The sequence below is a fragment of the Poecile atricapillus genome, chromosome 6 (assembly GCF_030490865.1).
Source record: "Poecile atricapillus isolate bPoeAtr1 chromosome 6, bPoeAtr1.hap1, whole genome shotgun sequence".
NCBI lineage: Eukaryota > Metazoa > Chordata > Aves > Passeriformes > Paridae > Poecile > Poecile atricapillus.
In genome coordinates this window covers 5937757-5950984 of record NC_081254.1, presented here as the reverse complement: position 1 = coordinate 5950984, position 13228 = coordinate 5937757, and the positions used below count along the sequence as shown (strand labels likewise).

General features: G+C 63.5%; 2 protein-coding genes across 3 annotated transcripts; both read left to right on the top strand.

The window, feature by feature from the left end:
• The first annotated feature begins 684 nt into the window (after positions 1–684).
• LOC131580304 (basic proline-rich protein-like) lies at positions 685–1227 on the top strand. The gene has a single exon (XM_058841363.1). The coding sequence runs from the start codon at positions 685–687 to the stop codon at positions 1225–1227; it is 543 nt and encodes a 180-aa protein (XP_058697346.1).
• Positions 1228–1243: 16 nt separating this feature from the next.
• On the top strand, positions 1244–13168 carry ADAM8 (ADAM metallopeptidase domain 8). 2 transcript variants are annotated; one of them, XM_058841263.1, is made up of 20 exons: positions 1244–1353; positions 2427–2536; positions 5513–5589; positions 5795–5873; positions 5971–6047; positions 6959–7145; positions 7521–7586; positions 7685–7753; positions 8271–8440; positions 8519–8600; positions 9139–9287; positions 9492–9669; positions 10310–10399; positions 10631–10826; positions 10967–11066; positions 11147–11333; positions 11422–11499; positions 11584–11668; positions 11760–11874; positions 11951–13168. In XM_058841263.1, the coding sequence occupies exons 1-20, from the start codon at positions 1290–1292 to the stop codon at positions 13101–13103; spliced, it is 3312 nt and encodes a 1103-aa protein (XP_058697246.1). In that variant the 5' UTR covers positions 1244–1289; the 3' UTR covers positions 13104–13168. The 2 variants fall into 2 exon arrangements, with proteins under 2 accessions (XP_058697246.1, XP_058697247.1); XM_058841264.1 differs by having other exon boundaries at positions 11422–11668; positions 11951–12170; positions 12346–12642.
• Positions 13169–13228: the final 60 nt, after the last annotated feature.

The following is a 13228-nucleotide window of genomic DNA, read 5'->3' as shown; positions in this document are numbered from 1 at the left end:
CCAGCAGAGGAGTTCCAGGGAATCCAGACTTTGCCTGAGGCAGTTTGAGAGCAGGTGCATAGAGGGAGGAAGAGAAATGTGTCCCAGGAACAAGGGATAACTGAGGCACATGCCAGGGACAGAGGCCTCGGGGCCAGGAGTGGGGACCTGGGGATTTATGTGAGGGCTGTGGACACAGGACTGAGTGCTCCTGTCCTCCCTCACTCCTCGGCAGGGACCTCCCGGAGCTCTCTGGAGGGAAGAGCCAGGATTTGTGTGCTCCATTGCCTACAGCTGGTCCTCCAGCTTGGCAGAGGGAGAGAGACCCTGGGAGAGGCTGGGGACCACCAGCAAGCGTTGAGTCCCACTAGGAGTCATAGGGAGTTCATTTTTTAAATCAACAGCAAACTTCTAAGCTCCCGCTGATGACTAATCCCTAATCCTGTTCACACCCACGTGCCCGTGTCCGTTTCCTGGTTGGCTTGGCCTGAAACACCCAGAAATACGAACGTGCCCGGTTTATCTGCCCTGGCATCCCAGCTGCAGAGCCTCCCGTGACAGTGCAGCCACCCCAGTGCCCTGATTCCCCCTGCAGAGCCGCAGGACATGTCCCACGGGGCCGGGGACCCACCTCCGTGCCCCTTGGACACCCCCCAAGGCCATACACACAGTCCCCGATGCCACCCGGAGCGTCCCCCCACCCCGATGTCCTGTGGGCAGCCTCCACTGATCCAGTCCCCCCGTGCCCCACGGACGTTCCCCAAAGCCTCGCAGCCAGCCACGATGCCCCACGATGCCCCCAGTGTCCCACCCACTGGTGTCCTGCCAACCTTCCCTGTCTGTGCCCTGTGTGTCCTCCCCCAGTGCCCCGCGGACCCTCCAGGTGCCCCCGTGTGCCCTTCTCAACTGCCCGGGGGACAGTCCCCAGTGCCCCACAGAGCCCCACAGAGCCCCACAGAGCCGCACACACCCTCCCTCCGGGGACAGCCCCCATCTCCCTACGGACACCGCCCGGTGGCCGCGGAGCCTCCTGGATGCGCCACCGACTGCCCCCGGTGCCCCGCGGACGCCCGTGATGTCCTCTGGCCGGTCCCCAGCACCGCAGAGCCCCCACCCCACTGTCCGGGGAACAGTCCCCAGCGCCCCACATCTCTCCCCGGTACCCGGTGCCCCCCGTGCCGCCGTCCCCCCGCCGTGGGCGGCCCGTCCCGGCGCGCCCCGCCCCGTCCCGTCCGCGGCTGTGGGTGAGTCACGGCGGGCGGGGGCTGCCGGTGGCGCGGCGAGCGGGGGCACGGCGGGACCTCCGAGCCATGGCCCCGCCGCTCCTGCTGCCGCTCCTGCCGCTCCTGCCGCTGCTGCTGCTGCCGGCCCGCGGTGAGCGAGGGGTCCCGGGGGTCCTGGGGGGGTGGCGGGGAGTTTGGGGGGCGTGCGGCAGGACCCCGGCGTGGGGCAGGGATGGAGGCACCGCGGGATGGGGATGATTCCTCCCTCCGCGGGGAAGTCCCGGGGTGCACCTCTGTTCTCGCCACCCGTGGGGGAGGATGATGGAGAGGGGACGCCCGGGGCCAGGCTCGCTCCCTCGGGGCTGCTCCCGGGCACCCCGGCAAGGCGAGAGGAGGGTCGCAAGCGGGGGCCCGCGGCGAGCCGGGGGTCCCCCATCACTCAGCCGCCCGTGACTGATCTGGCTCCCGGCCGTGGCCGAGGCCCCTGGGCACCCCCAGCCCCAGCACCCAGCCCCGTCCGAGCCCGGCGTATGGGGCTCCCGGGAAAAGCAAAGGGTTTATGGCAGAAATTCTCCGTTCCGACATCCAAGGAAGGCTGGGAGGGGGCTGAGCCACCCAGGCACCAGCCGCTCTCCCAAACAGCCCCCACAGCCGCCAGACGCCGAGTCACACGCGGTGGCATCACCATGGGGAGCTGGAAAACCTCTCTGTGTTGCTGCACCAGGGGCTCGGCGCGGGTTCCCAGCCCCAGAGGGACTCGCTGTGATGCTGAGCGCTCTGTGGGCGCCGGGCTGGGGGGGCTGCAGCTCCCCGGAGCCCGCCAGGGAGTTGCGTTCCCAGCAGGTATTTCAGGACTTGCTCCTCGGGCTCAGCCCCTTCTCCTCACGCTGGATGCTCTCGTTGCCCCCTGGCTCCAGACCCGAGGGAGCGGCGTGAAGCTGTGTCGGACGGGGAGGGGAGGGTTTAGGGTGGGTGTCAGGGAAAGGTTCTTCCCCCAGAGGGTGCTGGCACTGCCCAGGCTCCCCAGGGAATGGGGTCCGAGGCTGCCGGAGCTCCAGGAGCGTTCGGACAGCGCAGCCAGGGATGCACAGGCTGGGATTGTTGGGGTGTCTGTGGGTGCCCAAGAGCTGGATCCGTGATCCCTGTGGGACCCTTCCAGCTCTGGATATTCTATGACTCGGTTGTTCCCGAGCATTTGTCTCAAAGCCCTTCGGCTTTTCCCAGGCTCCGGTGCCGGGCTGGAGGAGAAGCTCCCGCACGTCGAGCGGTACGAGACGGTGCTGCCGCGGGAGCTGCCGCTGCCCCGGGGGAAGAGGGACCTCTCCGCGCCTCCGGTGAGTCACAGCTCGGCACAGCCGGGGGGTTGCAGCCAGCAGGGATCTTGTCCCACCACCAGGCTCAGAGCTGGACCCCTTGACCAAGCATTTGGCCAGACCCCCTCGGCCCCGCACCAAAAGAACGACGTGCCGCCCATTTCCTTGCCTTGCTTCCACCCCAGAGCACGGAGATGCTGAAGCAGTTGAGTCAGATCAGCTTTTCTGGGCTGTTTTGGGACTAATTAGGACCTGCAGACAGCGGGGTGCACTCCTGGAGAGAGGGACTGCTTTCTCCAGTGCTTTCTTTGGAGACGTGACCCAGCGGTGCCACCTCTTGCAGCCGTGCCGTGATCTTGTGACATCTGGTCTTTCCTTAAGGAGGGGTTTGAGAAGCCTTGTGGAGCTGTAAGCACTTTTCTTGCTGTGTTTGCTGAAGCTGGGGCTTTTTCTGTCCTTTGGGACAGAGAAATAAGAATCAGAAAGTTGCAGAAATCCACATGAAAGCAAGCCCTTATTTTTTTTGTGCTGTTTTTCTTGGTAAACCTGGCAATTTGGGGGAAGGAATGGGGTTTGAGTCAGGAGTCTGGAGTGCTTGATGTCGACGTCCGTAGGATGCCTTGACCTCAAAGACACTTTCCTCATTGCCTTACAGTGAAATTCAGCCAATTTTTTTTTTTTTTTTTTTTTTTTTTTTACTCTTTTTCTAGACCCAAAAAGCGCCGATTTTAGCGCCTGGAGGGATGGAGGGAGCGGGGACACGCATTCCCTAGTGCCATACAGCACGTTCCTCTGTGATTCAAACCCTTCCTGATAAGCTAGCTTCAAAAACACTCCCCGAAAGCATCTGTTTTCCCTGCTCTAGAAACCTAAACTTGTCCACGAGACAAACATTCCCCAGGCTATTTAGAGACGCCATCTGTGCCGGGTGTGCGCCGGGCGACTCTGCACCGATCCCCCTGGAACGGGGAGCTCACCCACCTCGGGATCCCTCTGGAGAAGACATCTGCCACGAGCTGTGCGCCTCGGGACTGCCACGGGGGCTGTCTGATGGGGATTTGGTCTTGGCTTGCGTGGTCCTTGGACATCCCAAACCTGCCTTGCCGAGGGTGGGGAGCCTCCCGCTTTCCAAGCCCTTTTTATTTCCTCTTGGAGAGAGGTTAGGTTTGCTCTCCTGGTCATCGGGGTGGGGAAGAAGCTCTCAGCAAGGTTTGACCACCACCGAGCCCCTCTGAGAGAGACATGGGTGGTCTCCATGCTGGCTCCTCCATAGGCCAGCAGGAGCTGGTTCTGGGATACCTGGATTGGTCCAGCAGGGCCATCTGCCAGGAGAGGCTTGAAGCAGACCCTGGCTTTGCTTAAATCCAGAAGTTCATCCCTGCAAGTGGGGTGGAGCCCTGGGTCCTGCAGCACAGATCTCCTGGGTGCCAGCCTTGCCACCAGCACAGCAGGGAGAGTGGCACACCTGGGTTCTTCGTGGAAAGGGGTCTGGAAAAGTGAGCCCCGCCCCCACTGCAGGGCCTTTTGCCTCTTCCCACCCAGGGAAGAAACACCCTGAGCTGGGCTGGGACGGGACATCCCGTGCCCATCCTCTGCAAGCTCTCTGGGTCTCTTACTGAGACCAGCTGGAAGAAATCCCTCCTGTCCGTGCGCTCTGGCTGTGGCTGTGCTGGCTCAGCACGGCCACGGGGCTCGCAGAGCCGCTCCCAAAGCCTTCCCATCTGGAGCCCTTGCACAGCCCATGCTAATGAGGAAAGGGCTGATTCAGAGAAGCTTTATCAGGACTTCTTATTTTAAACTTGCCCTGCGGTCATCTCCAAGAGACGCTCCCTGACCCAGCACCCCCTTCCAAGTGCTTTCCTGCCATTCCTTAAGACCTCTTCTGGCCTTGGCCTTGCCAACAATAACAAAGGATGGCTTTGTTGGCGGACAGGGGTCGGGACAGGCGGGAGACGCTGTTCATAAGAGAAGAATTTTCCAGGGACCCGCGAGTGCGCTGGCACGCCGGCCTGGAATTGCAAAGTGGGGAGAATTGGGGCAGCTGAGTGACAGGCAAACCCTCTCACCTGGCCCCGCTGGCACCGCGTCAGCAGGGCTTTCCGCTCAGCCTGGCTCCTTCCAGGGTGCAGCTCATCCCCTTGGGAATGCTGAGCCGTGGTGTGACAGCCGGTGCTGTCATCCTCCCCAGGGAGAGGCAGCACACCTCATCCCCGAGGAATGCTGGCCCCGTGGGAAAGGTTTTCCCTGCCTTTGGCTCAGCTCTCTCCACACCTGGATTCTGCAAGGGCTGAGGATGTGCCCTCAGGAGGCGTCTCAGATCCCTCGTGGCAAGGGCACAGCCTGACAAGGGACCATCAGTCTCTCCCAGTGATCCCAGTGGGATGAGGCCTCTGGAGGTGGAGGTCACAAGATAGCCCAGAGGGAAACACTTTTCCTGTAGGAACATCTCCATCCTGAGGGCTCAGCTGGCTGAGCCACAGCCACCCTGGCTCCCTCCCACCAGCCAAGGGCACCTGGGACACAGTGACACCAAAATGTGCCCTGGGAGGCCGAGGAGAGCCAGGGGAAGGCTGTTCCCCAAACGTGATGTGGTGTGTCAGATCAGACTCTGCTGATAAGAGCCATAGGGATCTTTGTGGTTCAGCTGATGAGTAAGTGCTGAACTCAGGCCCCAAAAAAGGAGCTCTGTGACTGATGAGTAGGAAACCTCAGGCCCTGGCACGGCCATCTGCAGCCATGTGTCAGACACGGGAAACCAGACTTTGCTGACTCTGTCTCCTTGCTGGTGACCTGTTCTTCATCTCAGGATGTGCCGGGGATTTGCGTTATTGCCCACATGCTTTCTTCCTTCTCTTCTGATTTCCTGTGTCTTTGCTGGCTGCCTCCAGGGTGAGCGTCCAGGCTCTCAGCAGGGCACACACAGACCCTGTCCCCTTTCTGGTGCAGCTCTGGCTCCTGCTGGCAGCAGGTCTCTGATGGCACCTCTCTTTCCTGCAGAGCACCTACCCAGGCCATGTCCTCTACGGCGTCCGTGCAGAAGGCAGGGAATATCTCCTGTGGCTGGAGAAGAACAGGTGAGTGCGGGAGGGGTGGCCCGAGGCGGGGTTTGCATCCCACCCTTGCGTCCCTTCTCCGAGGCCTGGTGTCACCACACCGGTGACCAAACCCTCAGCCCAGAGCACTTTATTCCCTCTTTTCCAAGCCCACCTGAGGGGTCACGGTCCCCACATGCTGTCCCCCAAAGCAGGGTGGTGCTGACACCCCTTCCCCACCCCGCAGGGCCCTGCTGGGGCAGCACTACACCGAGACTCACTACTTGGCCAATGGCACGGAGGTCACGGAGAAGCCGGACACCCAGGTAGGGGCTGGTTCTTTGGGGAGCAGCTTTCCCACCCCTGTGGGGCCCCACCACGCTTGGGGTGCAGCCCCCACACCTCGTCCCTCTCTCTCGGCAGGATCACTGCTTCTACCAGGGCCGTGTGCGGGGACACCTCGACTCGGCAGCGAGCATCAGCACCTGCAGCGGGCTCAGGTAGGGCCCGGCTCCCTGGAGCCCTGCCCCTGGCTGGGGGACAGCAGCCAGCCTCGGCACGTGTCCTGGTGAGCCGGTGTGACCGAGCCCCGGTGACCCAAAGTGACCGAGCCCCGGTGACCCAGAGTGACCGAGGCCCGGTGAGCCGGTGTGACCGAGCCCCGGTGAGCCGGTGTGACCGAGCCCCGGTGAGCCAGAGTGACCGAGCCCTGGTGAGCCAGAGTGACCGAGCCCCGGTGACCCAGAGTGACCAAGCCCCGGTGAGCCGGTGTGACCGAGCCCCGGTGACCCAGAGTGACCGAGCCCCGGTGACCCAGAGTGACCGAGCCCCGGTGACCCAGAGTGACCAAGCCCTGACGACCCAGAGTGACCAAGCCCCGGCGACCCAGAGTGACCAAGCCCCGGCCGTGCTGGCAGAGTGAGAGCTCAGCTTTCCCCAGCAGGAAGGGAAGATGACATCCCTCTTCCTGCTCTCGGTGCTGACCCCGGCTGGGTGCCCGGCAGGAAAAGCGCACGGCACTTTTGGGGGGCTGACTCATGGCAATGGGGTGACAGGAGTGCCCTCTCTGGATCCATCCTTAATGGACCAGCTGTTGAATCCCGGCACATTCCTGCTGCCTAAAGCACCAGATCCTCCCCGTGCTGTGGTGCCATGCCAAAGCTTGTCCCCTCCCAGCCCAGCAGCCAGTTTGGCAGCTGTATTCGTACAGAATCCCAGAATCCCGGAATGGTTTGGGATGGAAGGGACTTTAAAGCCCATTAAATCCCACCCCATGCCATGGGCAGGGACACCTCCCACTAGACTGGGGTGCTCCAACCTGGCCTTGAACACTTCCAGGGATGGGGCACACATCACAGGGGTGTGTGTAGGGTCTGATGTCTGACCCCCCTCTCTCTCTCTCTCTCTCCAGTGGGTTTTTCCGTGTGAATGAGACCACCTTCCTGCTGGAGCCGCTGGAGGGGGCGGTGGCCGGCCGGCACGCCGTGTACCGAGCAGCTCACCTGCGGGGGAAACGCGGCACCTGCCGGGAGCCCGGCACCACCCTGGAGTACGACCGCGAGCCCAAAATCCCCGCAGCCATGAAGCTCTACCGCTGGGTAGGGATTGCGTTGCTGCTCCTTCCTGAGCCGGGCTCCCGAGAAGTCCCGAGGAGGATGGGGGCGTTCTGTGCCTCCTGGCGATGCCCCACAAGTTGTTGGTGGGGTGCCCCAGCACAGGCAGCTTCTGGTGGGAACATCCCCTCGGATCCTGCGCCGTTAGCAGGAGCATCCTCCCACCCCACGGGCTCTGCTCTGTTATCCCAGCAGCAGGCTTGGGTCCTGTCTGAAACCCAGCAAAACCACATCCCAGAGCCGAGCTAGGAGACCTGCTAGCCTTGGGAGGTCATCCAGGACCCAACACATCCCATGGGAGGGTCAGCTGCCTGGCTTGGCAAGCTGCAAGCCAAACCCCGCGTTGCTCTTCCCTTTCAGAGGTCAGGTCCGATACAAAAGGGTCCCCGGTACGTGGAGCTGGTCCTGGTGGCGGACAACCAGGAGGTAAAGTGGGGAGAACCGGTGCCTGTGGGTTTGCTGTCACTCCCTGCAAGTGAGGAGCTCAAAGCCACCCTGGAAATGTCTCTGTGTCCTTCCCATAGTTCAGGAAGCACAAGGACCTCCGCACTGTGCAGAACCGCATGAAGGAAATCGTGAACCACGTGGACAAGGTGAGCCCGGGGCTCTGGACCCAGCTCCAGTGGGCACAGAGGAGGTGGCACAGAGTTTGTGGGGTGGAGGAGCTGGAGCCAATCTCAGGCCCACAGGGGGCTGCTGCAGGGTGACAGCATCCCTTGGCCAACCCCGTGCACAGCATGGACATGACAAGTGGCTCAGCTCTGTCCATCAGGGAAGGGAATTTTTGTCCTGTAACCTGTCCTGGGAGCACATCCCGTGGCCACTCTCAGGCTGGAGTGGCTGCTAACAAAGGGAGGGATGCTTCAGACCATGGTGGGTTTCCTGATGGCTTTGCTTCAGCCTCAGTTGTTGGTTAGCAGCGTGGGAGCAGCAGCCCAGCTTGCACCAGCCAAGAGGGAGCCCAGAGGTTTGGGGCTCCTGTCACCCCAGCTTGTGTTATTTATTGAGGGTGACAGAGCTGACATTGCCCAGTGAGGAGTTCCCCAGAGCAGGTGGGACCTCCCTTCTGCTGCCACAGCCCAAATCCAGGCTCTCTCTGTCCCACCCCAGCTCTACCAGCCCCTTCGCCTGCGGGTGGCCTTGATTGGCCTGGAGGTGTGGAACCACAGGGACAAAATCACAGTCAGCCCCAACCCCGAGGTGACACTGGACAACTTCCTGCACTGGCGGGAGTCGGAGCTGCTGCGGAAGAAGCCCCACGACAACGCCCAGCTGATCACGTAAGGACAGGGCCACCTCGCCACCCTCCCGGCCCTGCAGCCACCCAGGGTGGCCATTGTGGCATCTCAATCCCACAGGGGCATCGATTTCCATGGCAACACCGTGGGGCTGGCCAAGAAGCTGGTGATGTGCACCAGAGACTCGGGCGGCGTCAACCAGGTGGGTCCTGTGCTCTGCCCTCCCTGCCCTGTGTCTTCCAGAGCCACTCCCTCCTCCACTGGTCCCCACCTTTCCCTCTCAGCAGCCTTAAGGCTGGATTTGGTCCCTGGCATCTCCATCCCCTAAGTGGCTGACCCCCAGAGAAGTGCTGTGGACACCCAGCTGGGTACCTGTGGTACGCTTGGAGAACTTCCCAGAGAAGCTCCATGGACACAGGAGCTGGAATTTTAGGAGGCTATCGGCTGGCTGGGACTGGCTGTGCTCCTCATTCCTCCCCAGGAGCAGGAGAGGTTGGCTGTGGGACCTGTGGCCTCCCAGACCCACCACAAAACATCATTTTTGGAGCAGCCACTTTGTCTAAGCTCACTGACAGCCCTGAGAGACCAATCTGGGCGTTTTGAGGGGCCACGGGACTGCATCCAGCTTGTGTCCTCCCTTACCTGAGCATGGCAGCGTGAGGAGACACCTTGCAGAGCCCCAGAAGCTGTGGAGAAACCACAGGGGCACTGAACCCACACTGGGCTCCTCATCCCAACAGGATCACAGCACGAACCCCATCGGCGCCGCATCCACCATGGCTCACGAGATGGGGCACAACCTGGGCATGTCTCACGACGAAGACGTCGCCGGCTGCCGCTGCCCCATCCCCAAAGCTGACGGGGGGTGTGTCATGGCAGGGAGCGTTGGGTGAGTGAAGGAGGCAGGGGGACATCCCTGGCCACCAAACACACAGAGGTGTCCTGGGACGGGGTGCCCTGATGGGGTGAAGCCGGTGAGACGGTCAGGTCTGGGTGGACTTTCCACCCCACCCCACCCCACTGCAGGTGCCTCTGAGCCTGTGGGTTCCCCCTGGCTCTCTGCTCATGCCCGCTGGGTTTTGTGCCCCTCCAGGCTGGTTTACCCCAAGCTCTTCAGCCGGTGCAGCGAGCAGGACATGTGGCAGTTCCTGGGGGACCCTCGCACCAGCTGCCTGCTGAACGCGCCGCGGGCGGACGAGCTGTACGGGGGGCCGGTGTGCGGGAACCAGTTTGTGGAGCGGGGAGAGCAGTGTGACTGCGGCACTCCAGAGGTGGGGGTGCTCCCCAAAGGGCTGGGCAGGAGGGTGGGGTGGGCAGCAGGGACCTGAGATCTCCCTTTGTGCTCCTGGTGCTTCTGCCAAAAAACAACCGGCGGAGGACATTCACGTGTGCCCCCCTTCACGTGGCTGGCTGTGATTTTAGCCTAGGAAAGATGGACATCCTGCCATGTCCTCCAAAGAGGTGACCCAGGAGGGGACATCAGGGTATTGTTCTTTCAAGAGCTGTGCTCTGCTGTTTCTCATCCCTACCAGCACGGGGATGGGGGCTGGAATTGAGACAGACAGGCAATGCCTCTGGGATAAATCCCAGCCCTGTGCTGGGACCTGAAGGAATGTTCCCCTGACCCAGGGAGCACAGAAATCCTCACTTTTTCTCATTCCTGGAGACGTGCAAAGGGGCCCAGGTCAGGCTCCCTCTTCTGAAAAAATCCTTTCTGGTCCTTTGGTTTGTTGTTGGTAATGGGGATAAAGAGGCAGCAGGAATGGTCCCACCTGGGATGTTGCTGTGGTTTTGGCCCGTGGTTCAGCCCGTGGCAGCTACACCGCAATGGGCACCTGGTCCCCTCAGAAAGGAAGGAAAAGGTCCTTCAGGGGGCTTCCAAGAGGGTTTCATCCCATCCGTGTCTTGCAGGAGTGCTCGGACCGCTGCTGCAATGCCACCACGTGCCAGCTGAGAGAGGGAGCCGAGTGTGCCCGAGGGGAATGCTGCCAGGACTGCAAGGTACTGCCGTCCGCAGGGACGCAGCTCTGGCAGGTTCTTAAGTAGGGGAAGAGCCGGTCCGAGCCCTGGAGGAGTCTCCGTGATGTTCAGTAGCTCAACCAGCAGCAGAGTGTCGGAGTCTGGATCCACGGGGCGCCGGGAGAGGTTTCCTAGACCAGGGTTTTGCTGCGCTGTGGTGCCTGGAGAAGTGAGAGCATCCGGGCAGTGCCGACATCCCCGTTCTCCGTGCAGGTGAAGGCTGCAGGAGCGCTCTGCCGGGCCAGCAAGAACGACTGCGACCTTGCCGAGCACTGCAGCGGCCTCAGCGCCGAGTGTCCGGAGGACGTGTTCCAGGAGAACGGCATCTCCTGCCAGCACGGCAATGGCTACTGCTACAACGGGGCCTGCCCTTCGCACGGCGAGCAGTGCCGGGCGCTCTGGGGCGCAGGTAGGGCCCCCTCCCTGCCCATCCTCCTGCTGCGGGATGTGTCCGGAGCCCCCCGGGCCAGCGCATGGCCCGGCTGCGGTCCCTTCCCTCATCCCAAAGCGGGCTCCGGCTCCCAGTGACCCTTTCCATGTGTCCCGCAGAGGCGCAGGTGGCTCCTGACGTCTGCTTCAAGCACAACAGCGAGCAGCACGTTCACCTGCACTGCCTCACCGAGTACGGGAAGCAGCCCTGCAGCCCCAAGTAAGGACGGGGGGCTCGGGGGGGATGTCCCAGCCCAGCCGAGCTGCCGCCCGCCGGGCTCACGGCCCCGTGTCCCGCAGGGATGTCAAGTGCGGAACGCTGCTGTGCCTGAGCGACAGCGCCCAGCCCATCCTCGGCAGCGGCTACTACTCCTTCGGCTACTTCTTCGGCCGCTTCAAGTGCAAGGCGGTGATCGCGGGCAGCGACGCCGGCGAGGCGGCCGAGCTGCGGCTGGTGCCCACCGGAGCCAAGTGCGGGGAGGAGATGGTGAGAGCCGGGCCGGGGCCGGGCCGGGCCGGGGGAGGGTGAGCGCCGGCCCCGGGGCAGCCTCAGAGCCCCCCCCGCTTGTCCCCAGGTCTGCTACGCCGGGCGCTGCCAGAACCTCCTGGTCTACGGCGACAAGAACTGCTCGGCCAAGTGCAACAACCACGGGGTAGGCGATGCCATCGCCCCTCCCGGAGCTGCGGCGGGGCCCCGGGGCTCGGCCGCCGCCCTGACCTCTCCCCGCTCCTCCCAGGTGTGCAACCACAGGCGGGAGTGTCACTGCGACCCCGGCTGGGCAGCGCCCTACTGCGAGCAGGAGATTTCGGGGATAGCCGCGGGTACGTCCCGGGGAGGGGGAGCCTGGGGAAGGGGCTGGCCCCGGCGGGGAGGCGCAGCTCCGTCCCCAAGCGCCCGGGTTTGTCCCCACAGGGAGCGGCAGCGTGGTGCTGGCGGCAGTGCTGGCCGTGCTGGCCCTGGCCGGCATCGGGCTGGCCAGCGGCGTGGTGCTCCTCAGAGCCAGGGCGGCGCGGCGCTCCCACAAAGGGTAATTCCCGTCTCCGCTGCCCCGCCGAGCTCGAGGGGTGCCCGGAGCAGCCCCACATGGTCCCCGTGTCCCACAGGAGCTCCGGCGGGACCCCCTCGGGCCTCGCCAACCCGCTGTTCCAGGAGGGAGGCCGGACGCGGCCGGGCCGCCGCCAGCTGTCCGGCCGGGACATCGGCCAGCCCAGCCTGGTGAGCAGCACCGCGGCCCCGCGGGCTGCCCGGGCACACAGCCCCCTGCTCACCCTGCAGCCGGCGGCACCCGGCCCGCAGGGGACCCCTCCGGGATGGTCCCCGCAGGTAAGCAGCGCTCCTGATGGCCCCCAGCCCGAGCTGTGCGGCCACATCCGTGCGGTGGCCCGGGCTGGTGGCCTGGGGGGCCCTTCCCTCCCTCCCTCCCTCCCTCCCCTCGCTGCCCCGCTCCGGGTCCCTCCCGGGAGCCCAGCTGAGGCACCCGGGTCTCTCCTCCCGCCAGGCGAAGCCGAAGCCGCCCAGCAAACCTCTCCCAGCGCTGAAGGGCAAAGTGCCGAGCCGCGGCGAGGGACCGGCCCTGCCACCGCCAGCCTTTCAGCGGTGTCCCCCGCCGAAGGTGGCCCTGAAGCCGCCCCCAGGCAGGAGGTGACCAAGGATGCTCCATCCGCCACGGCGGCCGGCAGAGGAGCGGCACAGCTGGGTGGGTGGCACAGCTGGGCAGCCACCGTCTCGCTTCCACCCTTACTTGAATTGCTGGCCGGACCCTCGGACCCTGCCCGCGGTGGGCACCAGTGTTTACAGATCCTCCAGTCGTGCCTTAATGGACTCGGCAGCCTCAGGGCTGTCCCAGGGGGAGCCGTCAGCAGGAGACCAGCAGCGGGGACAGTGCCAGCTCCGCTCTGGAGGGCTGCCCCACGTTGGTCCAGGCTCTCCTGCGCCCTGGGAGCTGCTGCCTTCCCTCCCGACGTCCTGAATGTGTCCGACTGCTCCTGCCCTTCCCTGCTGGGGCTGCGGAGAGAAGCTCCTGGCATCAGGGGGAAGGAAGAGCCCCGGGAACACCGCCCTGGCTTGGGGACATCACACGGGGGGAATGTCACCGGGGGCTGTGGCAGGTCCAAGCTGGGCTTGGCCTCTCCACGGGGCTTTCATCTCTGGAGTTATTCCTTGAGTTACTGTTCGAAAGGGAATTCCCTGGGAGCCTTTTTACCGCAGCCATTTATTTATGACCCTTATGTGACCATTTTGAGCCACTTGCTGTAAAACCAGGCTTCCCATTTTTTGATATAATTTAGGTTCAAGGCTTTTATACTAATAAAGACTGAAGGCAGAGGTGTCATGGGGTGTGTCTGGGCAGGAGAGGACAGCGGGGCGGCAGCAGGCAGGGA